The sequence below is a fragment of the Pangasianodon hypophthalmus genome, chromosome 8 (genome assembly GCF_027358585.1).
Source record: "Pangasianodon hypophthalmus isolate fPanHyp1 chromosome 8, fPanHyp1.pri, whole genome shotgun sequence".
NCBI classification, from domain to species: domain Eukaryota; kingdom Metazoa; phylum Chordata; class Actinopteri; order Siluriformes; family Pangasiidae; genus Pangasianodon; species Pangasianodon hypophthalmus.
The window spans coordinates 16,095,338-16,121,459 of record NC_069717.1 but is presented as its reverse complement, the minus strand read 5'-3'; the positions used below and the strand labels follow the sequence as shown (position 1 = coordinate 16,121,459).

The following is a 26,122-nucleotide window of genomic DNA, read 5'->3' as shown; positions in this document are numbered from 1 at the left end:
GTTGATGGTTTTTTGTTTTTTAAATCCTGGGTTATACTGCTACCATTTAGTGGTGGCTTCTGTTCATACTGAAATGCAGAAAACATTGGTTACATATTTGGAAAATAATAAAGATTTTGAAGAACTCTGTCATTGTATTACACTGCAAGAAATGATTTGTAGAATACTCAGGTCAACATATTAATACGTAGTTATTTTTACTCAGTGTACTGTGTACATACAGTATGAGAATATGCTGATGAATTTGGATAAGATTTTAATCCTGTTACTGAAATGTCATTTCATGATGCTGTTAAGTATTCTGCAAATAAACAATGGAAAAATTAAAAGCCAATTTTCAGTCAACAAATGGGTAAGCCACACATTTTCAGAATATGAACATTTTTCCTTCATATGTAGATAGTCAACACCTTACAGATTTCAGAAATATGATGTGATGGGGTAATTGTTTTATTAATGGAAAGAAAGCTTAGAAAGTTTGGAAGTGTCCCAGTATACACCCTATATTCACCCTATAAACAGAAACACATGCACTGCAGGGGTATGTAAATAACTGCAGTTATATAGTTATGGCAATCAAACAGTTGCCCGAATTAATCCTGAATTGTCCAGAATTCTGAATAGTGAGCAATGATAATTTCTGCACAGGAGTAAAAGGTACCTGTTAGTATAAATTAACAGCAGGGGGTCTAGCGAGGGGTTGATGCTGAAACTCACCAAACAAGTTCAACATTGTTCTAGGTCTTATCTTTGGTTTTAACAAGAATCTGTATTACCCCTTTTGTCAGTCATACTCCATATTGCATATAATCAAGAGATGTTTTATTTATTTCACACCAATTCAGTCCTTAAAGTAATATTTCACCCTTAAATGCCAGACACAGCAATGAAAACACCTGAAAAAATATAGATTATGGTAAATTCCTTAAGCCAACTCACTTTTCATTACGTTCATATGTAGTGAAAACTAATATAGTGAAGACACTGCAACACTTATTTATTCAAAATGAAATAAACAAAATTTTATGTGGCACTCTAACTAAGTATAATGCAGTGGAAAAGCACTTTACAATTATTTTGGACTCGATCAAACACCCCTTTAAAATTTAGATGAAACATTTTTGAAAGTATTCTACTAAACCAGAGAGAAATATGACACACTTATGACACACAAGACTCATTCTTATTGTACACAAACACATTAGGAAGACGCGTTTTATAAAAACGTATTTATTTGCGGTAGTTTCACAACTAGTAAGATTTCCAGTTTTGAACCCCACAAACTCTGGTTTTCTGACTACATTCCCAAATGCAAGATAAGCCAGTTTAAGCCTAGTCATAGTTGCAAGGGTGATTCTTTTCAGTTCAGGATTAAATACATGAACAGAAGTTCCATATTCCCACAGATTTCATCCATCATCTTAAGTCCACAGTGAGTTCATGAATATATATATAAAGCTGGTAAAAATGTCTGTCAGTCTCCAGAGACCGGGGAAAATCTTCTGCAGCCTTCTGAGATATGTGCTTATGCAGGTGTGAATCCTGCAAGACCAGCTCTGCTTAAGATTTTAAAGAGGCAGTGCATTAGTGTTTCCACTAATGGGTGGTAAGGCAGTGTGTGTGTGTGTGTGTGTGTGTGTGTCAGACAGGAGGCCAGCTCTTGGTGACTTCTTCGTGAAGAGACTTTGGAACCCACTGACAGTACGCTGACAGGAGAACTGTTAGGAGAAATAAACAGATTCAGGTTTTTTAAACCAAATTTTCTCCCAGTTTCAGTCATTAGTTCTCACTTATCACACGACAGCTTTCACCTGGGGAGGGTGACAGCTAACAAGTGCTTCCTCTGAAACATGTCATGCCAGCCATCTTTTTCAAACTGCTGGTCATGTTACATCTTACGGCAGGTGAACACAAAGCTAATTGCCCTCTTCTGTATGCAGGAGTTCACAGATGCCCATGACTGATTAGTGCCACCGACTGACAGAGGAGCAAATAAAGCCATCCTGCCCACCCAGAGAGCAGGGCCAATTATGCTCTCATACCCTATAGTACACACTGCCAGTGTTTCAACACCTTGTATTAACAACTTGATTCGTCTTCAAGATAGTGGTTAAGTGAACATTCTAGAATCATAAAACCCACGCAAGTAATAGGTGTAAGTGAACTAAGAAATGTGTGTGATCTAGATCTTACTGGAAAAGGACTATCTGGATCACTAATTAGTAACTTGTATCACGCAACACATACAGTCAGATCCATAAACATTTGGACTGTGACACAATTTTGGCAATCTTACCACTGTACACCACTACAATGTCTTTGAAATGAAGCAATCAAGATATGAGTGAAGTGAAGACTTTCAGCTTTAATTCAAGGGGTTTAACAAAAATAGTGCATTAACCATTTAGGAATTACAGCCAATTTTTAATAGACTCCATCCATATTCACAGACTCAAAAGTAATTGGACAAACTAACAATTATAAAAATAAGGATTATTTTTAATACTTGGATGCAAATCCTTTGTAGTCAATGACTGCCTGAAGTCTAGAACCCATGGACATCACCAAATGCTGAGTTTCCTCCCTTGAGATACTCTGCCAGGCCTCTACTGCAGCTCCATTCAGTTGCTGCTTAGCATGCTCAGATGGGTTGAGGTCAGGTAACTGACTCGGCCATTTAAGAACATTCCATTTCTTTGTCTTAAGAAGCTCTTGGGCTGCTTTTGCGGTATGTTTTGGGTCGCTGGCCATCTGTACTGTGAAGCGCTCTCATATTAGTTTTGCAGAATTTGACTGAATCTGGGCAGAAAGTATAGTTCTGTACACTTCAGATTCATCCTGCTACTTCTATCAGCACCCAGTTCCACTGGTAGTCATACATCCCCATGTCATAACACTGCCCCCACTATGTTTGACACATGATGTGGTCCTTTCCTTCTCCATATTCTTCTCTTCCCATCATTCTGGTACAAGTTTCATCTGACCAAAGAATCTTGTTTCAGAACTGGGCAGGCTTTTTTTGATGTTTTCTAGCAAAGTCTAATATGGCCTTTCTGGTCTTCAGTGTTACCAGTGGTTTGCTTGAGGTAAACAAGAATGTTCTTGACATGGCTAAATATTGTGAAGGGGTCTTTCTTCACCAAGGAAAGAATTCTGCGATCATCCACTTTAGTTGTCTTCCATGGTTTTCCAGGCCTTTTATTGCTGAGCTCACCAGTGCATTCCTTCTTTTTAAGAATGTACCAAATCTGTGATTTGACCACTCCTAAGGTTTCTGCTATCCCTCTAACATCCCTTCTGCATCTCCTTAATTTGTCATGAAATAACAAGGTAATAGGACACGCCTGGCCATGAAACTGCTTATCAGTCAATTGTCCAATTACTTTTGAGCCTGTGAAAATGGAGGGAGTATGTAGAAAATGGCTGTAATTCCTAATCAGTTAATGCAATATTTTTGTTAAATCCCTTAAATGAAAGCTGAAAGTCTACACTTCAATCACATCTTGACTGCTTCATTTCAAATCCATTGTGATGGTGTACAGAGGCAAAATTATTAAAATTGTGTCACTGTCCAAATACTTATGGACCTGACTGTATTTGTCATACAGCTGATACTAACACTCTCTTATAAACAAGTATAAATAAATAATTATAAATTAGATGAAAATTTTTCTATGTTTGGCTTACAATAGCAGTAATCCATAAGTTAGCAGACTTTTTTTTTTTTCTTTAACAAACAAGATTAGCCTATAGAAGTGTTTTATGAAAACAGGATATGCATGATACAATATACAGTATATATTGTATATAAGTATTGGAACGGCAAGGCCAGTTATTTTGTTTTTGCTATACACTGAAGACATTTGGGTTTGAGATCAAAAGAAGAATACAAGACGGCAGATGGGCCTAATGTGAGGTCTCAGTTCAGTAAATCTAACTATACATTTATAAGACTCAACAGGTTCTTAGTCTTTTGAGAAAATCTAATGTTAAAGTGACTTTTTTGTTTTGAAGTCACATGCTTTATCTATAATGTACATCATAGATATAAAATATGTATCAGTGATTTAAATCAGTTCCAGAGAAGTTGTAGCCTACCAGAGCTTTGAGACTCATGAGAAAATATCATGTTTATGGAAACCTGGATGATGTTTTCCTCCAAGCTGCTGGTTGTGGCCTGAAACGTCCACACCTACTTACATTTTTCATTTTTCTTCCACGCAGCTTGTAAGGCATCTCGGTTGTCCACTTTTTCTGACACCAATGCTCCCAAAAGATTTTCTGTTCGAGGCTGCAGCCTGAAATACATACATACCCACATATTTTTTTTTATATGTACCACACATATGTACTTATTCATAGAAAATAATTTATTTATGTTGATTGTGCTCTTACTTGGCCCAAGTCTTCAGCATGGTTGCAGGACTTGACAGTAAACATGTACTGTGTCGCTGCAATTTGGGACACACCTGTAGCATGCAACCCAGAAGTTAATCAATAATTTCTCCATGTAATTAACATGTATATACAACCCACAGATTCAAACACACATGTACCTGTCCTTCTAGCAGAAACTTGGCAAACAGTTTGTATCGCTCAAGGCCTTCAGGATGATCCATCTCAATGGCAGGAAGCTTCCATCCAACTCTGACTATAAATATAGATGCACACACAGTTCATAAAACTACAAAGAAAACCTCTAGCGAAGGTCACATAGGGGAAATGTGAGGGGATGTAAGTGTAAGAAAGTGAGAGGGGATGGTGTGGTCTTACAGAAGGTGCTCTGTTGTTGACACTTCACATTGCCACTGAGGGTGCAGTACCATGGGGCAGGGCTTTGTTCCGGTCCACTGAAGTGACAGTACTGGGGCAGGAGCTTTGGGATCCAATCAGCCTGCACTGCACACACTCCTATAAGTAACATTTATCATGTAAGCATTAGTCTGCAGTACAGTGTACTGCACAATAGTCTCTACAAATCTTTAAGATTCTGCACAATCTCTCTATATCAGGAGTATCAAATTTGTATAGGTTCAGTCACATGAAATTCCTTACTTACAAAGGTCTGGATAAGCCACTAACATGACTAGAATAGAGACAACAGTTATGCTTAAAAATTAATTATTAGTTTCCAGTCATAAAAGAGACAATGCAAAGTGGTTATGTTTAGTTTTGCAGTGTTGCTTCATGTTACCACTTATGATGAGTGCCACAAACTGACTTATGCTGCCACACCGGTTTTGAATTTGACAAGGGAAGATTAAAAGCTTTAACATTTATCTTTACAATGTGTTGTCACTGAAGATTGATTATTGGTTTTTAAACAAGCTATGCCGGCAGTTTACTGATCTGAACAGAAATGCTAAATTAAATATCTGTGAGAGCTCCCCTGTCTAGCATAATGTCTCTAGCCCTCTAGCAAATCTCTGGGTCCAATAAGCTGCATTCAGTTCATACTTCGCCTTTATAATTTACATAAATGATGTGGATTGGATGAGCTGCAAGAGAGAAGCTGATACAGAAGTCATGCTGGTTCGTGTTTAGAAAATTAGAGTCGCTGATCTAAAGGCAGTTTTTTATTTAGTGATTGGTTCTGCTACAGTACTTTTTCCGCCAGCTGACGACCCCAATTTTCCAGTCCACCTGTTGATGACCCCTCTTCTATAAGATAGTAAATACTGGGCCAAGAAAACAATGCCCTTGTGTGTGTTGTATATCAGGGTACTTTTAGTCTTTGTGGACTTGGGCCTGTGTAGATATTTGAAACAAACTTCAAGCAGAAAATTGAACCAAATAATGAAGGTAAATTGTCTCAAAATTCAAACCAATCTTGAAGTAACAAAGATACTGTAACACTCTTGTGATTAAAGATAATAATAAAATACATGATGTATTACTGTTTAAAATAAAAGTATAAATGATAGCCCCATCATGAATATAAGCTATGAAAAGCTTTGAGTTCAGCAGAATTCTATTTTCATATATTGACTTTTAGCTGAAGTGTTTACCTTAAAGTGATTCATTATGCATTTAAAGAAAAAGCAAAAATCCATAATTTTAGTATTTGAGTAAGTATTTGTCTTACAATCACTGAAATTTTAAAAAACACAATTAGAAATATGTGCATAGACTGACATTGTAAAAATGTATCAATTACCAAATCTATTCCCACAATTAACACACTTACACAAGCATAACCTCACACAGACTCAGACACACCTCTCATGTACATTTTGGTAGTTTCCATGATTTCTTGGTAGACAACAAACTCAGGCAATTCTTTGTGAAGTGCAGAGGAAGGATGTATAAACACAGGCTCATCCAGCAGAGGAGTCTACACAAATCCAAAAATTAATACCTTCAACACAATGTGCTGTTTATCATACAAATCACGTTACTTTTAACCATAACAAAATATTATCTCTGACTGAAAAATGCGCACTGTAAAATTGGTAGTATAGTCTAGACCAAGTTATAATTACAGTCTATTTTCTTCAGCTTCCAGTTACTTATATGCATACACAATTTTCATTATACTTCATACACAAGCTCTAATCTTATTAATCTGAATCTAATCTGACTTTATTACATAGTGTAAGACTGAAAATTGTCAGTGACTAAACTGTAGAGTCTGTGTGTGTGTGTGTCTGTGTGCGCGCACACGCGCATGTTCACCTTGTAGCCATTTCTCCACTTTGGATCTAGTAGCTCCTCAGCTTGTACTCGTCTGGCCAGATGATCTCCTAAACCAGCCAACACAATCTGCCTCAGGCACACTACCTGAGATTCAGTCGGGGGGGCCATTTTGTTGTCCACACACACCCCCGCATCAGAACACACAGTATTCACTGCATGGGAGAAAAGAATATATGAGCACACAGACATAGGTCTAAAAAGGTTTACTTCAGCATTTTTTCTGGCTGCAGTGCTGTTCAAGGGCACACTCTTTTGAGTGCTTTCTTAGTGGTTAAACAAATTCGTCACGTTTCGTCAACATGCCCATCTTGCCTATGCATATTTACCAAACTACTAATTTCTGAGCTGTGTTCCTTGTGTAAGATCCAGCAGTTATATAATCTATGTTGAATATTTTTTTTTTTTTTTAACACCACCAACCTCCAGTTTCTCTGGGGTATGAGATTGTACACATGTAAAATCCATCTGTGGTTAGAGCCACTATTTACATAGTTTGTGGTCTAATGAAACCAAGAATTTTGGGCCATGCACACCATCAGCATCTTTGGTGACAAAAGAGGAAAACTGCAAACAAGGAAAAGCTCCTGACAGAGGTGGTTCATTAATAATTTGGGGATGTTTTGTGGCTGGTTGTTCAGGAGCTCTTACTGCACAGGCACAGGTGTCATCATGAATTCTGCCAAGAAGTACTCGGAGATTTCAGCACAAAATCTGGTTGCCACTGCCAGGAGTTTTAGACTTAGCCACAGACAGAGGTTACAACAAGATGATGAGGCTTTCATACATCCAAATCAATTAAAAATAGCTAAAGAAACACATAAGAACATTAAGGAACTTAAAATATTTTAGATGAAATAGTCCAAGATCCCTTTACAAGGGTCTCCAGCCTTGTTAGACATTACAGGAAGAGAGGGCAGGAATCACAAAATTACAATAATGCTGAATAGAGTGTTTTGTAGAAAAGAAAAAAAAAAAGTTTGAAAAAAAAATATAGATAAATCTATACAATGTCCCCGAATGCTGTACAAAATGTCACTTATTGTGTGTGTTACTCTTATTACATATTAATTTCTGGTCATTTTCAAGATGGGTGCCAATAATTCTGGAGAGCACTGAACCTGCATTAGTGAGCTGTCCCCTCAGCCTCCGTATCTCCAACATAGCTTTGTAGCGAAGGCCGTTTTCTTCGCAGAACTTTGGCGTGCAGCCAGCAAACTCACAAGCCCCTACAGCACCTACACACACACACACACACACACACACACACACACTTACTTTGCCATTATATTTCACACAATAAAATGGACCACTGAAATATTTTGTTTTGTAAGCAAGTGTATAATTATTTGCATCATACCCAGCATCACCATGAGGTCTCCCAGCAGTAAAGACTGGCCCTGGCCTGCCCACAACCTCCTCATCTGACTGAAGCGTGCTTTTCTTCCAGCCAGCTTACTGCTCTCCTCTTCACTGCTCGCTGGCCTGAGAGAGACAGAAGCAAAGGCTGAGGCAGACAGTAAAAGAGTTAAATAGTTTAAAAAAAAACCCTGAAACTCATGTAACTATTTCACATGGAGAACATTAAACCCTTGTTTACTTTACCTGTCCAGTTCCTCAAAAATTTCTCTAACTGTCATGGCTGCCACTATCGTTATGATGTAGGGCATGCAGCCCTGCTGGCGGCCCAGTGCAAGCATCTTAGCATAGCGCGGTGCAACAGGAAATGCTGCCATGGCACGTCCCAGAGGGGTTATAGGACATGATAAACGAGCCCTCTCCATATCCACCATTCTAGAAGAGATACAGAGTGCAAAAGTTGTTTACTAATTAACATGGAAAACTAAAAAGTGAACAGAGTAATGAGTAAAAAGGCCCTGGCACACCAAGCAGAGCGTGGTTATAGCAGCGTGTCCCGTACCGTTGGCAATAGTCAGCCCATCTCCAATTTTTCAACTTCTGCTTTTATTCTTAACTTTTACTTATGTGCAAAACATTGTGGGTTTTATGTGTTATTTATTTATTTATTTTTAAATGTGGTTAAAAATTGTACTGCAGCCAGCTATTAAGTGAAGTGAAGTGAAGTGACGTGTAGCCAAGTATGGTGACCCATACTCGGAATTTGTGCTATTAGAGGGCTTTAGAGATATTTGGCTTCACTTCTAAATCCGTGTTATGATGTCCACCCATATATAGAGTCATTGGTTTAAACACATTCACAGTGGCATGTAAATGATAGCCGGGCTACACTAGATCATGTCAAAATAATATGCCACAGCAGATACTGGTACACAAAAAGTGGCATGCTATTTGACATTATTATTTCACATTATTCTTTTATTGTATTTATACTACACTTATACTAAACAGACTATATTATTATTTAGTAATTTCTATATTACTATATAAGACTGTATGCAAGATTGCCTTTCTTTTGCTTTTGCATTACAAACACAGACTACTGCCCCCTCCTGGCACAGTGAGGTACTTCCTTTCATGCAGGTGCAGAACGTATGAATATACAACCCCTCGCAAAAATTATGGAATCACCACACTTAGAGGATGTTCACCCAGCTTTTTTACTTTATAGCAAACAAACAAATCACAGATATGACACAAAAAAGGTTTTGTTCAATAGCTTAACATTCTGGTTTGTGAAATATACATTAAAAAATTCAAGGACATTTTTTTTTATTAATGGCATGCCTTTTTCCAAATCAAGTAGAGGAAAAAATTATGGAATCACTCAATGTTGAGGAAAAAATTATGGAATCATCAACAAAAAAAACCACAATTAATACTTTGTTGCTCCTCCTCTGGCTTTTATTCTTTGACGCATAGACTTCACTAATGAAAAACAATATTCCCCATCAATCTGGTTCCAACTTTCTCGAATAGCAGTTGACAGATCAGCTTTGCAGGGTGGAGCCTTAACATGGACCAGTTTTTTTACTTTCCACCATAAATTTTCAATTGGATTGAGATCCGGACTGTTTGCTGGCCATGTCATTGAGTTGATATGCCTTTCCTGAAGAAAAGCTTTAACACTGTTTGCTCTGTGGCAAGATGCATTGTCATCCTGAAAAATTATTTCATCATCACCAAACCTATTTTCTATGGATGGAATGAGAAAATGTTCAAAATTTCACTGTACACCTGTGCATTGACTGCTGAGGTAATGACTGCCATCTCCCCTGGTCCTTTACCTGACATGCAACCCAATATCATAAATGAGTTGGGAAATTTGATTGGTTGAGGCAGTCATCTTTATGTTTTGTTAGAACAGCACCAGACAAAAGTTCCAGCATGATCTCCTTGGCCAATGCAGATTCATGATTCATCACTGAATTTCACTTTCATCCAATCATCCACACTCCATGATTGCTTCTCCTTAGCCCACTGTAACCTTGTTTTCTTCTGTTTTGGTGTTAGTGCTGGTTTTCTTTTGACTTTTCTATATATAAATCTCATTTCATTCAGCCGGTTTCTTACAGTTCTGTCACAAACGTTGACTCCTGTTTCCGCCCATTTGTTTTTCATATGATGTGCATTTTCTATTTTCAAGGCATATTGCTTTGAGTTTTCTATCGTGATGCTTTGACATCTTCCTTAGTCTGCCTGTATATCTACCTTTCATAACCTTCCCATTAAGTTTATACTTGCAACAAATTTTAGACACAGCTGACTGAGAGCAACCAACCTCTTTGGCCACACTCCATGTTGAAATTCCTTGTTGAAGGAGTTTTATAATCCTTTCCATTGTTTCAACTGACAACTCTCTCATTGGAGCCATGTTTCCTTTCAATTAGCCAAGTCCAACAGCCCATTAACGTGTGTAAGCACTCCCTTTTAACTGCTGACTTATTAGCATTTTTAGACTTCTCCCGGTAATTGTTTTAGAAATGGAAATTAAAAATTGATTCCATAATTTTTTCCTCAACATTGAGTGATTCCATAATTTTTTCCTCTACTTGATTTGGAAAAAGGCATGCCATTAATAAAAAAAAATGTCCTTGAATTTTTTTTATGTATATTTCACAAACCAGAATGTTAAGCTATTGAACAAAACCTTTTTTGTGTCATATCTGTGATTTGTTTGTTTGCTATAAAGTAAGAAAGCTGGGTGAACATCCTCTAAGTGTGGTGATTCCATAATTTTTGCCAGGGGTTGTACCAGCAGTTTTTTTTTTTTTTCCACAGAACATGAGACAATGATCTGTCATCTTTGTTTGCTGTTGGTTGTTCTGTGTAAAACACAGAAGATTAAAAAAAAAAAAAAAAAAAAAAAACAATCCTACCGCCCCTGGCGAGGTGGCTCCTCTAGAGCACCCAAAGAGATAAGTAACTGCTCAGCAGACACCAGTGCTTCAGAAGAGGGTGGAGTAGGGAACGGAAAATTCACCACCTGCACACACATGGGGGACACACATGGGACACGGACACACACACACACACACACACACACACACACAATTTAATTAGTGAGTAAAACACTCATTATAGTTTTGTAGTTACCATACTTCTTTGAGTGTTACACAAAGCATAAGGAACATGTAAGCTCTCCGGCACAAACCTTCTCAATGTTGAGATCTTTCATTTGCAAAACAAGGTCGTCAACAGGGCGACGAGTGATTTCAGCCTCAGAGAACTGGCTGAAATCGCTAAACACTGCAGATGAGTAGAGCCTACACACATCACACAAAGCATACAATCACACACAAGCAAAAATTAATCATTTCTCCCACCAAAGGTTATAAACTTAAACTCAAGGACAGCCAACCTATAGCAATGTCCTGCCTCTGTTCTTCCTGCCCTTCCAGCTCTCTGATTCGCTGAGGCCTGTGATGTCCAGGTGACCTTAAAGGAAGAGACCCCCGTCACTCGGTCATAAAATCTCTTCTTCACCCGACCACAGTCAACCACATACTTAATTCCTGGAATAGTGAGGGACGTCTCTGCCACATTGGTGGCCACCACACACAAGCGGGCACCTGGAGGAGGTGGACGGAACACCTGCACACACAAAAATATATGCTGAATAATAATAATAATAATAATAATAATAATAATAATAATGCTTTCAAAATCAGAGTCAACCATCCAAAAGGGGCTTCCAATTTGTAAAAATCAGTACTTTAAGAGTGCTTTCACATATGCAGCATTTAGCCCATTTGAATCAAACCCTAGTGCATTTTGCCCCTTGCTGTATTACACTTGGGCAGGTGAGAACACAGCAATCACACTTGGGTGTGTGAGACTGACTAAGGTGATTTTGGTGTGGTTCCCATCAGTGCAGTTTGACTGCAGTGAGAAAGAGATTCAACTCTGACTCAAACCAACTAACAATTAGTAAGCGCTGTGTTCTCTTTGCCCAAGGGATTTTTGTGGTTTCAAATGACAAATGACTGTTGACATTTTTTTTTTTAACCTTCTTTACAAACCTATTTTACGAGTATGTTTTCAGCTATACACACTCCTCAGCCAACATTTTTTTTGCTTTTCATTTTGCTTAATTATGTGCAGTGTGAAGTCAAACCAAACCAAATAGCAAACAAACCAAAAGCAGTCAATGTTCGATCTGATTCAGACTTGGCAACCAGACTAATAGGTGTGAAAGCATCCTAAGAATAGACAACAGTGCTATATTTTTCCCCACATAATATGCAACTATTGGAAACATAGAAATACTGTGTGGCTATTATTAAAGTAACAAACACAAGAGGAAAATGTATTACTTTAGCTTGCTGCTCAGGTGCCAGCAGGGAGTAAAGTGGCAGCACGTACAGAGGAATGGAGGGATCCGCCTTCTCCTCTAAAAGTCAAAATTAAAAAATACACAATCGTGTTATTCTCAGAGTCTGCAAGAGGAAGACCACAACTCAAACTCTCCCTAGTTAACCTCCTATATATTGCCCTTCATTGCCCAAGAACCATTTGAAAGTGGTCCTTTTCCTCCCACAACTCCACAATCACTATTCATTCCTCATTCATCAACTGAAGACAAGTCCGGCATTCACAAACACTGGAGTAATATCTAACCAGTGTCTTCTGGCTGATCGCCTAGATCCAGATCTGAGCCTTCGTCATCATCGTCATCAATGCCAGCCTGGCGATCTTCGTCTCCTTCATCCACGGGTAGGGCAGAGTAGTTGTCCAGATCAATGCGAGGAAGAGACTGGGAGAGAAAAATAAAGGCTGGTGAGTCACATGGCAGCAGTGTAATCACTAACAACGTGACAAATATGGAAACAATCCATACCACTGATTTCTTCTGTTTCTGCTTCTTAAATTTTCTCAGTCCCTCTGATGTGTCATCTGTTTCTGTACCAACAAAGATAGCACATGATTTTCAAAGGTTTCTGTTAGATTTGTGTGTGTGTGAGTGTGTGTGCCTACCAGTATGCTGTATGTTGTTGGGTCTATAAGGAAAAGCCTTCCTCAGTCTCCTGCACACAGAATGCACCTCTGCCTGGCCGGTCAGAAACACCAGGATACCACCTACAGCAAAGCACAGAACCAGTCAGTACCTGTCCATGTGTGGCGTGATGCATCGTGATGTCTACATGTATTGGGGCATGGGCTTAAAGCACATACTAATTTCTGACAAAAATACATATTTCCATCTTCTACTAGCAAGTATGTAACTTGGAGCTTTTGCCTCCCCAGGGATTACATGAAGGTGTGCAGTGGCAGGTGATGCAGCAACGCGAAGAACAGTTGCTCTTTAACAGATTCACTCAACTAAAGTGACTAAGGGACAGTCCTATTTTGATGCAAAGATTCATGCTAAAAACAATAATAAACCTAAATAATTCATCATTATTCATATTTAACTTGTTTTTGGTCATATTATAATGATTGTGCTATTGTTAATTTTAATGTGTTTTTATATTCATTTTTTAATGTCATTTTTATTGTTATGAAGTACTTTATTTCTTAATAATACAGTAAACTACAAATATCTTACCTATAACCTATCAGCAGTTGATTTATAAATTTATAAAGTGATATATCAACTAACCTCGTTAAAAAATTTTTGGCTACCCTAACATTTTTCTTTTAAAATTATATTTATTTCTGATTAATAAAAGAAAGGAGGGCTACACAGTGCATATCTGGATAAAAGCTCTCCTAACCTAAAGGCACAACAGGATGTCATTTAGAGCACGCTGGGGTGCCATTTTAACAGATTACACAATTCAAATATGCTGTATAAATGAATGCAACTACAAACACTATGTGTGCTGGAAATACACAATGGAAATAAAAACACTGTGTGTGTGTGTTTGTGTGTGTGTGTGTGTGTGTGTGTGTGCGCGTCTGACCCGGCGGCAGCATGCGGTGAATCTTGCAGGTCTTGCGAAAGGCCTCTGCTACGTAATCCTCCATTGGTGTGCGCTTGTTGAAGTGAACCGTAACGGGGAACTGACGAGCCTCTACCTGCGTGCGCGCACACACACTTTGTTTAAAAAACTCAGATCTACTGAAACACGAATAAATCATTCAATTAAAGCAGATATGCAGTTAGCTCTTAAACAGAAATGCAAAGAACAGGAGAGGAGGTAAAACAGTGGAAGTGGCTGATACCTTTATGACTGGTGGAGGAGTGCGAAACAGTCTCTTGTTCTCAGTAAAGTCCTCCACTCGCAGCGTAGCAGACATGATCAGCAGTTTCATGGGCAAACCTTTCTGTAAGTTTAAAAACGCATTACTGTAAACCAGACGTCATCAATCTTATCCAAAAGGGCTGGTGTGGCTGCAGGCTTTCATTCCAACCAGGCAGGTGTCACACCTGTTTCCACTTGTTTAATCAGTTCATCTTGGGTTCCAATCAACTTTCAAGTGGTCTTCCTATTTGTCTGGAATGAAAGCCTGCAGCCACACCGGCCCTTTGCTGATAAATTTGAAGATCCATGCTGTAATGCTGGTAATGCTACAATGCTGGTTTTTCACAAAAAAGTTCATAAAAAGTCAATTAAATATTGTATGTTTCAGTCTTTCTCACTGAAGTGTGTGTGGTACCTTATTGCGGAGTGCCACAATGCGTGAGAGGAGGCCAATGAGGATGTCAGTGTAGACGCTGCGCTCGTGAGCCTCGTCAATTATGATTACACTGTATTTCTGCAACAGGAAGTCCTGGACACATGAAAACATAACTGGGCCATGAACAAAAGGCAGCAAATGTTGGTTTGTTTGTCTCAGTGTGTCTGTGTGTGTGTGTGTGTGTGTGTGCGCGCATGCACCTTTTGAATTTCTTTCAACAAGACACCATCCGTCATGAACTTGATCTTGGTGTCTTTTGTCACGTTGCCTTCATATCTGATCTGATAAGACACCACCCTGATAACACACACATATAAACACACACTGTTAGTTTCGCTCTACTCCTGCAATTCAGACTATGACTAGTGTCTGCTAGTTTTCATCACTCTATGTGGTGAATCACCACTTGTTTTCAAAAGATGAGGCCATCTGACTATGACTAGAGGAGGAGGTTATGAAAATGTTGATATCTCAGTACCCATTTCTGTACATCTATATTTGTTTTCCCCAAAAGAATGCTAAAACACAGTGCATAGATGTGTATACACACAGAGGTTCATATAGCACGTCAGACTGTAATTTACAAGTTTCAGATTAATTTAGGCCAGTTAAGTGTACCATGTACATCAGGGAATCTTTGGGTGGACCATCTGAGGCCGAGGCTGCTTAGGTCCAGTTATTCAACTCTGAATACCACAAATACATGCATTCACACACCCTGTGGAGAGGTTCATCTCAGTGGCCACACGGTGAGACATGCTGACTGCCGCCACTCTTCTGGGCTCAGTCACACCGATCATACCACCAGCACTGAGAGAGAGAGAGAGAGAGAGAGAGAGAGAGTGGAATAACTGTGACTGATAATGTGATAACATTCCTGCAGCCTTTACCAGTGTGTGCATGTTTGTAAGTGTTTATATTTGTGCTTGTGTGTGTGTACCTTGCATATCCAGCTTCGTAGAGGAACTGGGGAACCTGTGTGGTTTTGCCACTGCCAGTCTCTCCACACAACACTACACAATCATTCTCCTTCACTGCCTCCATGATCACCTGCTCCTCTGCCAACACTGGCAGCTTCAGCCGTGCCTCCTACAAGACACACACACACACACACACACACACAAACAGAACAAAGCAGGGCTCAGAAACATTTATATTATGTTTAAGCAAATTATTCCAGTTTCATATCAATCTCCTCTGTATTACATGGTGAACAATGTAGTGATATCAAAAGTATCATACAAATTCACAAAATAACTTTTACAGAATGGTTTTATATTCTGCTGTGTGTGATATCCTCAGACATACTAAAGCCAACTGCACAGCTCAAAGATCCCCCTCCAGTCACCTGAGCTCTCATCACACCATTAGGTCTGGGGGTCTTGTGTTTACCGTCCAAAACAACACATTCAGGTGGAAACTCATCATGCTGAAAACTGTAAGGATGTGCCCCATCTGATACCCTGATCAAAGAATGCACACCATTCAGGTAACCTCAAAGAGGTTCAGTGGTAGGGTAGGCTAGTAGGGTAGGCAGAATAAGAAAGGAGGAGCTCTTTCAGAAGAATTTCACCATCTGGTCTCAAGATGCAATGCAAATCCATCTGCGTCCTACGCTGGCTACGCAGGTCCATTTATTCCATTCCACTGTAAGTCTGCCACTTATTCTTGCATTCTTTTATTCATATATATCCCGTATAATAAACCTTTGTAACTGTGTTATCCCTATAGTACTCTGTAGTTCTGTAATGCATAATTTGGACGATTAATAGTTCAAATAACAACACAAACTAAAAGGTTGTTGTTTGGAATCAGTTACATTAACCTAACCTAGCAAAGTTGGAGTCAGATAATGAAGCTAACTAACACTGGAGTCAAATCATTCATTATAAATTGGAGTCAGCTATTTAAGTAGAAATAAGATTAATCCACACATGTAACCTTCAACTGCGTCTATTTCCATCCTCGATTTTAGCAGAGCAGTGGATTAATTATTAATCTACTTAAGGGTAAGAAATAGATTTTAATCTGATATAGCAGTTAAGCATGATTACGTTTATGGTTGCATTTTTGTTCCTAGCTACTGTAGCACAAATTGCTGAAAAAGTTAATGCTGGCTATGATAGAAAGAGTCCGAACATACAGAGCATTGCAGCTTGCTGCCTATGGGGCTGTGTAGCCGCAGACCGGTCAGAGTGCCCAGTGGAAGTTTTGGAAGTGTATGGAAGTGTATTAGAAGTTTTTTGTTTTTCTTTTTTTCCCTAAAACATTTCTGGTTGTTTGTCACTTGATTTTTCTATGTTGCAATTTCACAGTAAAGGTGAAAAATGTTCTGATATGGTTTAACTTAGTCTCTTTTTTTTTTTTTTTACATCACAACCACTGTCCCTGGCGATGGTGGCAAGGAAAAACTCGCTGAGACAACATGAGGAAGGAAACGCTCAGACTCAAAAGGGAACCCATCGTATTCTGGGCGACACTGGATAGTGGGATTATGTCTCATTACTCATCCACAGCTGTATCCTCTAGAGTCACACAGTGCTACATGTGTTAAAAGGATCTTGAGTACGAGCATCGGGGTTATTTTTGACTTCCGAACTTTAAGTCTATTGCACCAAAGTGTAGTTATCTACTGCTCAATGATTGGGACTTGAGCGTACACTGTTTTTAGCAAGTGCAGTCTTTAGGCTTAATATTTAATTAAAACTAATTAATTAACGACTATAAAATATTACATTTTCAGATGTTAACAGTTATCAGATTTTTTACCATCTTAAAAATGACATTGGTGATAAAACTTTTTAATTTTGTTGAGCCCTATAGTAAACCAAACCTGAAAAAAGAACGATTGAAAGCGTTTTTCCTACCTGGATCTCTGGTAGTCTGTCTACAGGAATGAACACAGCTGGCTGACAGTCGTTTTTCTTGTGCACGACTGTTTTTTCATCCTCCTTTTTCTCCTCCTTCTTCACTTCCACCGCTTTTGTTTCTGCCTCCTCTTCCTGTTTCTCCTTTACTGCAGGTGCTGCTTTTTCTGAAACCTCATCTCTTACATCATCCTCCACCTCATCCCCCTCTTCCTCAGAAGAAGAGTCTGACATGCCACTCGTCTCCTCCTTAGAAGAGTCTGGTTCTTCGCTTTCATCCCCATCCTCATCCAGTTTTCTTTTCCTCTTTCTGTTTGCACCACTAAGACTGCTGATTTTGACTTTTGCTGAACCATCGTCCACACCTTCAACATTAACTCTTCTCACACACACACACACACACAGCTATTAAATTACATCCGAGACTATGTGTATCCATGCAGAGCAATACTAATACAAATACAGAATTAAGTTTGAGAACATGCACTTACTCTTTAGTTTGATAAAGTTTGTCTCCGATGCCTAGCTTGGAGGTTGTGTACAGCAGCTTCAGTTCAGATTCTGGCAGCTGAACTTCTGCCAATTTGTCCAAGATCTCTGCTCGCTGCATGAACATGTGAAAAAGATTATTTATATACACACACACACACACACACACATATATATATATATATATATATATATATATATATATATATATATATATATATATATATATATATATATACACATACCGACACACACACAGTCTTATAATGCATACATGAAGGACTATAAGTATTACTGTCATTGAGCAGTTTCCCATCAAAATAGCTCAGTTAAATCAGTGTGAATAATTAAAGTTATAGAATGCAAGATTTTGGAGTTTTATTCTTTCTGGTAAGAAAATGAAATTGTTTGTGAAAGATAATTAGCGTAATAACACCAATGGTGTATTGACAAACTATTTAATATGGCAGAATGCGGTTTGGGATGCAGCCTAAATATTTGTGACTCTGGGGATATAAACATCTGCTTACATTTCCTCAGTATTACAGAAGCAATATGAGAACAAAAAAAACTTTATTGTGTACATTAATGTGACTGTCACAGTGACTGACTACCAGGTGAAAGAGTAAAACCACTCAGCTGCTCTCAGAGACGTCTCAAAGCGTAGGTGTGAGACTGCATGTGAAATGAATGTAGAAATTAAATTCTATAACCAGCAAAAAAAAATGCTTAATTGCTAGTATTGAAAAATGTATTTTGAAACATTATCATTTAATGATTGTAGAGCTCTGAATGTTACTCTGAATAAAGCAGCAAGGACTGTGCTCCTTTTGCTTCAACTGCTGGAGACATGTTTCGAGAGAGGCATGCATATCTCAGATGGAGGGGGGAATATTTTTGCTGGTGGAAGCAATCGTCAATTATAAACAAAAAACCTCTTGCTCATAGATAATGAATTGTGTGCAACAATATCAGTTATCTTTTGTAGGTCAAGATTTATTTGTATTTGCTCATTTAAATGCAATTTTCTTTTTAGGGCATAAACTTATGTACTATTAAATGTTATATAATTGTTGAGGGACATAAGTCCTGTCTAAGATCCTCAATTCTACTCACGTGTATACGCATTTCCTCTCATGCTCAGTCCTGCATATTTCTGCGCTTTTTACTTTTTTATTAAACCACAATGCAATTATGATTTATAATTCTGCACCCAAACAGAAAGGTTTCTGCAAGAGCCGCACATCTTTCTACACAGCAGATGCCTCAAGTTCATTTACCATTTCACAGATGGGCATCCACATTTACTCTATGTGTAATTTAATTCGTCATGTGCCCATCCATCTAGCTGTTTTCACTCCTAAAATTGAGTGGAAGATCCGGCACCTCAGCTAACCGAGATGGCTTTAAACGATGTGCAAGCGCAGACTATCCATCACACTGCAGGTGTAGGCTGACGCTGTAAAGAAGCACACTTACTGCCTCACCTCTAACAACCATAACTTTTTGCCAGATCTAACACTAAATCTAAATCACCAGATCTAAATAGAAATAAACAATATGACATTTGTCTATTAAAGATAACTTGTATGCAAATACAGCTAATGTGTGAATTCACTCATTTTACCTCACACATACAACTTACATGAGCTTTCTTCTCTTTCTGCTCCAGAACTTTCTGCAGATTCTTTCTCTGTTTTTTGGTCAGAGGTTTCTTCTTCGGGACAGCTTGCTCCACCTTCTTCTTCTTAGCTTTGGTGCCTGGGAGAACCAGTACATTACTTTCATCCACTCCCTTCAGCATGGTGGATTCTGAAAGAGAAGAAAAAGTTTCACTATAGAAGCACTAAAACAACAAAAATATAAGACAATGTGTAGAAAATAAGGACATGGGTGGCATAGCTCCAGTGTTCTTAATTCAGTCCTGAGCTCGTTTTACTCGTACAGTTTCACATTTTCTGCCAGTGTCTCTGTGTGTTGTCTCCAGCAATTCTTCCCAAAAAAAAAGAAAAAAAAAAAAAAAAAAACATGCCAGCAGGTGGACTGTGTACGCTAAACTGCCCCTAGGTGTGAATGCGCGTGTGAATGTGTGCGTGATGGTGCCCTGTGATGGACTAATATCCCATCCAGGGGGAATTCCTGCTTCATGCTCAGTGTTCCCAGCATAAGCTCTGGATCCACCGTGACCCTGAGCAGGATAATGCAAGGATGTTTTGATCCTATACTCACTGTCAGTATTTGAAATGCAGAATCAGTATCAGATCAGATTTAGCCTCTGTTGATCCAATCCATGAATATGTTTTATGCTGTGACCACACATTATTTTTAATGCTGACACACAGATCTTATACATAAACACAAAGTGTCTTACAGCACGTTACCATTACACTTGTGACATTGTGCATAACTTGGCAACAGAAGCTTGTAGAGGGTCAGAGCAGTATCAGGTGTTGCCCAATACCCAAAGCTCTGACACTGTACTGAATTGAACATGGAAAATTGGGGATCCCAAGTACAACATCTCAATCCAGAAAGAGAAACAGTCTACAAAACAGTTACAAATCATGTGAAACCCTGTACACTAAATATTGTCTACACAAAATCTTGCCACACTTTTTGTGCCAGGTTACACAGTGGACATGTTGATGTATGGTTTAGTATGGATGTGGTCAGCTAGCGTATTACATGGACACACAGCTACTAATCAGCAGGTAATAAGAGGTTTAGAGGTTTATAGGTTTGCAGATAAGTTCTGGTGAGACCTTCACTGTCGAACTCCAGCAACACTTCACTCTTCATGTCCTCAGCAGGTTTGGGAGCTGCTGCATTTTGCTCCCTCGCCTTCCAGTTGTGTTTCTTTCTCAGCTTCCCCATGCCTGCAAATTACACTGCAAAATGCAAGAAAACATTTAAAGGAAAAGAAAAACATGGAAAAATACCTTGGTAACATAGTGCTGTAACAGATTCTAACTTATTTATCTGTAACTTTAAATATTCGGCGCTGCTATAATCTCTTTAAGAAAGTAAACAACGGAAGCATACCGCTACAGAGTTAAAAAAAAAAAATGTATAAAAGCTGATAAATTGTCAGTTTATCATGTCCGGTATGAAACCAGTGTTTACACAGAACCTGCCATACCAATCAGTGTGTTAGCTAGTAAGCTAATGGTAATCATATTTATGGCCACTTTTTAAATAAAATAAATGAACTTACAGTTAACGGAATGTAATTCCTGATTTCACAAGACTTGAGTTTCTTATTACGATGTTTTTTATTACGATATTCACTTTTGCACGAGAGCTCACGTGTGCAACAACAGGAACATTGTACAACTCCTTAAAGCGCCCGTCCAGTTTACACACTCAGTCAAAACGTTCCGCTTCGCCTTTCTCCACGGAGAACGCCTTTGCTACTTGCAAGTACTAATAATGTTTACATGGTAATCATGTGAAAATGTCATTTTAATTTTCTGTTATTAATGCAGTATTAAAACAAGACGTTAGGCCTCTCTGGAATTCCCCAAGATGGTGTGAATTTATACGAGAAGGAAGAATGTAGATATCTTTCTAATGGGACTAAGGACCAGCCCTTTACCGATTTTTGTGACAAAACATTGTCCCTACACGAACTGGTAATCTGCGGGCGTGTACGTCACCTGTGCCGCCATCTTGGACAGGGCAAGTTCTCCTTCTTGAGATCATTAACTTGAATTTTGTCAGTTAAGATTCTTTTTAAAATTCCAGCACACAGTGTGCACACTTGGCTGTATTAATAGCTGTCACCTCAAAAAGAGATCAGGCAAACACCTTTTCCAGGTGGAACGTCTGACAATATGTGTGTTTTCATTTTATCAGAGACTTTAGGAGCAGTTAGGTTTACTGTTCCTGCATCAAGGAGTTTACTATTCAGTAAACCTCACTGGAGTTATCCACCAGCCACTCACCCAGTACAAGAAAAGCTGTGAGCTTCCCTGAGAAAGAAGATCGGAAGCAGAAAGACTATATGTATGCTCTTTAGGTTATACAAATCCAATGTTTCAAAATGCTCTTCTAGTTTAAAAATTGATCATTTCCCTCAAAATTTATGACAACAGTGTAGTGAACTAAATATGTCAGTAATACACAGAGGTTAAATTCCTGTCTTTGTGCACTCTGCTAACAAATATAGGCAGTTACAGAAGGGACTCAGTAGCATTGCTCTAGTAAATTGCTCTAGTTCTTCATAAACTAACTCCAGACTAAAACCAAACTATTAAAATATTTCTAAAATATTGACGTAATTTTCACAAAAGTCCCAGATTAAAACACAGAGATGTATAGATTTATGACAAGCAACGGATTTATGAAAAGAACTGAAAAGATAACTGTGAGTGGTAAGTCTCTGTGAATCTCTGTGGTCTGAATTAACCTTCACTAAAGCTGTAGACATTTTGTGAGTAGACTAACAGCCAGAGTTCTAAGTATGGCACTCAGCTTGATCCTGTGCAGCTTTGTGATCACTGACGATCGATTGAGATTATGTATTAGGGAGAAAATTAAAACGGAAATAAAATAGAATTATTATTTTTAAAACCAGTGTGAGGTATGGAAAGTTAAAACACACACACATGCACACAGGAGAAGTAGAGTAAAAGACCCAAATTACAAAATAATTTTATTGTATAAAAAAAAAAAAGAAAGAATAAAACCTTTTTAAGAGCTTCCATTGCAAATATATTTCATGAAAAAATATACAGTACAAATGCAGTGTGAATGCAAACACTGCATATGGGGTGATTTAATAGTTTTCACCAAAGTTTGCTGACTGGCATAAATCTTTCAGATGCTATTTCATATTCCATAACTAGTAAAGTAAAGCAGGATGTAATGTGCACCTTTTTCAAGTCTCTCACTGGCCCATTTCATTACTGTTTTCAGCATGCTGTCATCAACTTCCCCTCTTCGTTATCTATAGTGTATGCAACGCTGGTTCTGAACACTTGGGGACCCCAAATTGTTTTAATGTACCTGTGAATATGAAAAGCAAATGTGTACAGATGCTGTAATGTTTGCTTAAAACGGTAGTGGGAGGAGTTTCTCTTTAGTTACTGCTCTTCTGAGAATTTAGCATTGGAGTAACTAGTATTAATAGTCAAAATTTGAAGCCTATTTTGATTGGTTGACAATTTTAACAGAATTATTGTATTAATATTTTGAGAGCGAATGAAACCCAGAAAGCAGACAGGATGACTTTGGCATGCATGGATCTTCCAAATGTGAAAAATTAAATTCCTGCGAGACCACATTAATTATAGAAGTTGTGGCTGATCAGAATACCTTCTCAGCATATTCAGCACATGAAGTCTCAGATTATGTTGCCTTAATCCCTCCTCTCATGGCTTATACTACAACCCTACACCTGAGTGGATAAAGGTTACATTCCTTAAGACAGCAACAAGGTTTCGCAATGGAAATAGTGACAAGACGTTGATGAGGGCAGTTAAAACAGTAGTGAAAGACAGCCATTGTGGTGTGAAACGAGGTTCCTCAGCCTTGCACATCAGGAGCTTTTGTTGTTTAGTGAGACACACTCTTTGATTTGTGAGATGCTGTCGGTCTCAGCTGTGAAAGCTTTCTGCAGCTGCTCGCTGTGCATCATAGCCCAGCTGGTTGAAACGGCGGAGGAAGTAGACCACCACAGCAAGGAGGATTCCTTGCACCACTATAAAGACAAACAAGCTGATCTGTGAGGCCAAGGCCAGATCACACAGCCAATAATTACAGGTGTTAAGCACCTCCTCCTCTGATAGGTAGGCCACCAGTCTCCCCTGCAGGCCAGGAGGAGAATTGCAGCTCACATTTCTGGAAGAGGACAGAGCGATTTAAGATTTATAACTGAAGTAAAGTAAAAGCACATATACAGCATCCTAACTTTTTTCTGTTTGTTTAGTTTGGACAACATAGTATGAATACCTTGATAGCCTTTATGGACCTTTTACACTTACAATAATTAATCAGTCATTTGTAGCTTCAGAGAGTCTCTCACTTTCTATATTTACTACTTTCAGCTGAAGCATATATTCATAAAATAACATGCAAAACCAAATAAATAACTTGAACAACATGAATTAGTTGTCAGTTCAGGCTATGATCAGGCTAAATATGCTTTCTGAGTATTTGGATTTATTACAGACATTCGTGCCACTTGCCTTATCAAAGCATCATTGTTCTGTTTTAAAAGCCATCCCCTCAGATAGAGCACGGCACAGTCACACTCCCACGGGTTCCCATGCAGCGTGACCAGTTGCAGCGCCTGCATGCCGTCCAGCAGTCCAGTGGGCAGTGCTGTGAGGTGGTTATCATGGAGCTGGAGCTCAGTGGTGCTCACGGGGAAAGATGAAGGCAGTGTGGCAGTTGTGAGTCCACGACTGCTACAGTCCACCACAGCAGCTGTGCAGAAACAGCCCTGTGGACATACAGCATCAGCTTTGCCTACATCAGCTCCCAGCTCACAGACGAGAACCAGTAGGGCAAATAACACACACTTCATACCAGCACACACTGCATGGGAGACAGAGGAGAGAAAACTGAGTGGGAAAGTGGCATATAATAATTTACATTGTAATATGCTTATGTTAGAGAGGTGATACTTACTGTATTACCAGTTAGCCACAATATTTCACTATCTTCACTGATATGAGCACATTTTTGTTAGTGGAACAATAAACTAATAAAGTAAGCTTCTCTGGGATAGTACTTGTTCTAATATACTTGGAAAAGAGGAAAGACATACAGCACGAGAAGCAAAGATAAAGGAGCCGGAAGTAGGAGACAAGTAGGAGAATGGATGATGTAGCAATTTTTTTCCCCTGTTATTTCTTTTATCCTTCCCTCTGTCAAATTAATTAATTTTATTATGCAGCTAAGTATGATTTTTCTCATGTGATCAAGATTTTGGATAGCTCTAGTGAAATGGAGATAAGACTAATCAGTTCAGTATGTGAACAGACATCACATCATTAAAAGAGAGAAGAGCACTTACACATTGCACAGATCACAATAGACAAAGTATTAAAATGTTTAAATGACATCATAAAAGTATTATTTCCCCACTGATATTAGTGTGAACAGTGAGTTAAGTTAAAGAGCCTTATGTTGAGGCTCATGTTCAAATGCTGTGAAATGATGTGACAGAGAATGATGTGGATGATGGCGATATCAGAAATTTATCAGTGATAGATAATTTCCCATTTTAATTTTTTTTTTTGTTTTGTTTTATTTTTGTAGTAACATTGTTTTTCCATAAGTAGACGAGATTATAAGTGTAGCGGTGGGCGGGGTGTCTTTCAGTGGAATTGGAATGAAATCTTTAAATTCAATTTCACTTTTAGAGGTAACTAGATTTTAAAATGCTAAAACTTTACTTCTGAGATATGTGCAAAAAGGAAAGCACTAAATTCCTACCATGCAGAGGGTTTTCCCAAACTGCCACACACATGCTTTAAAATTAATACCTGAAAAAATCAACCTAAATAGCAGTACAGGAGCTGATGACTGTAGCAAGCTCAACACTATTAGAGTAGTTAATAAACTTTACAGATGCTTAACGGAGAAAAAAAACAAGTTTTTAAAAATATAGAATAAGGATTACAATATAATATTTTACTGAAACTTAATATTGAACATCCAGATGTGAGAATATGTGAAAACAGGGAGAGCTTCTTACCAGTATATAAATGTCTTCTCCGTGAAACAGGGGCCCAAAAGAGGGACAGTGTCTGCTCTTGCAATAACAGCAAGTGTTCTAGAGACACAGCTGGGTCACACTGATAAAGTTGCCTACACACACACACACACACACACACACACACACACATGCACATACGCACACACACACATATATATATTCAGTCCACTCCCTGAGGAATATCACACAGGAAGTGGGGCTCTAACGTACTGCAGCATCCAGACGAACTACACTCATTGTTTTTGCACTGGAAGGTATCAGTAATATCAGTAATCCATTGCTTGGAGAGGTAATGTTAAAATAA

The 26,122-nt window shown here is 38.5% G+C and overlaps 2 protein-coding genes across 2 annotated transcripts; both read right to left on the bottom strand.

Annotated features, from left to right (window-relative positions):
- Window positions 1-451: 451 nt before the first annotated feature.
- On the bottom strand, window positions 452-21,895 carry dhx37 (DEAH (Asp-Glu-Ala-His) box polypeptide 37). The gene is made up of 28 exons (XM_026910767.3): window positions 21,307-21,895; window positions 20,855-20,980; window positions 19,738-19,904; window positions 18,095-18,207; window positions 17,604-17,982; window positions 15,677-15,825; window positions 15,454-15,546; window positions 14,937-15,033; window positions 14,716-14,829; window positions 14,281-14,382; window positions 14,019-14,133; window positions 13,090-13,191; window positions 12,953-13,014; window positions 12,733-12,868; window positions 12,429-12,505; window positions 11,474-11,706; window positions 11,267-11,378; window positions 10,992-11,098; window positions 8,299-8,487; window positions 8,054-8,178; window positions 7,815-7,931; window positions 6,676-6,848; window positions 6,220-6,334; window positions 4,774-4,911; window positions 4,557-4,651; window positions 4,396-4,469; window positions 4,201-4,298; window positions 452-1,718 (listed from the first exon to the last, which is right to left on the bottom strand). The coding sequence occupies exons 2-28, from the start codon at window positions 20,964-20,966 to the stop codon at window positions 1,642-1,644; spliced, it is 3,471 nt and encodes a 1,156-aa protein (XP_026766568.2). The 5' UTR covers window positions 20,967-20,980; window positions 21,307-21,895; the 3' UTR covers window positions 452-1,641.
- Window positions 21,896-22,720: 825 nt separating this feature from the next.
- On the bottom strand, window positions 22,721-26,087 carry gp1bb (glycoprotein Ib platelet subunit beta). Its single transcript, XM_026910756.3, has 3 exons — window positions 25,798-26,087; window positions 24,281-24,632; window positions 22,721-23,933 (listed from the first exon to the last, which is right to left on the bottom strand). Exons 1-3 carry the CDS (start codon window positions 25,952-25,954, stop codon window positions 23,690-23,692), a joined length of 753 nt encoding a protein of 250 aa, XP_026766557.2. The 5' UTR covers window positions 25,955-26,087; the 3' UTR covers window positions 22,721-23,689.
- Between the last annotated feature and the right edge of the window lie 35 nt (window positions 26,088-26,122).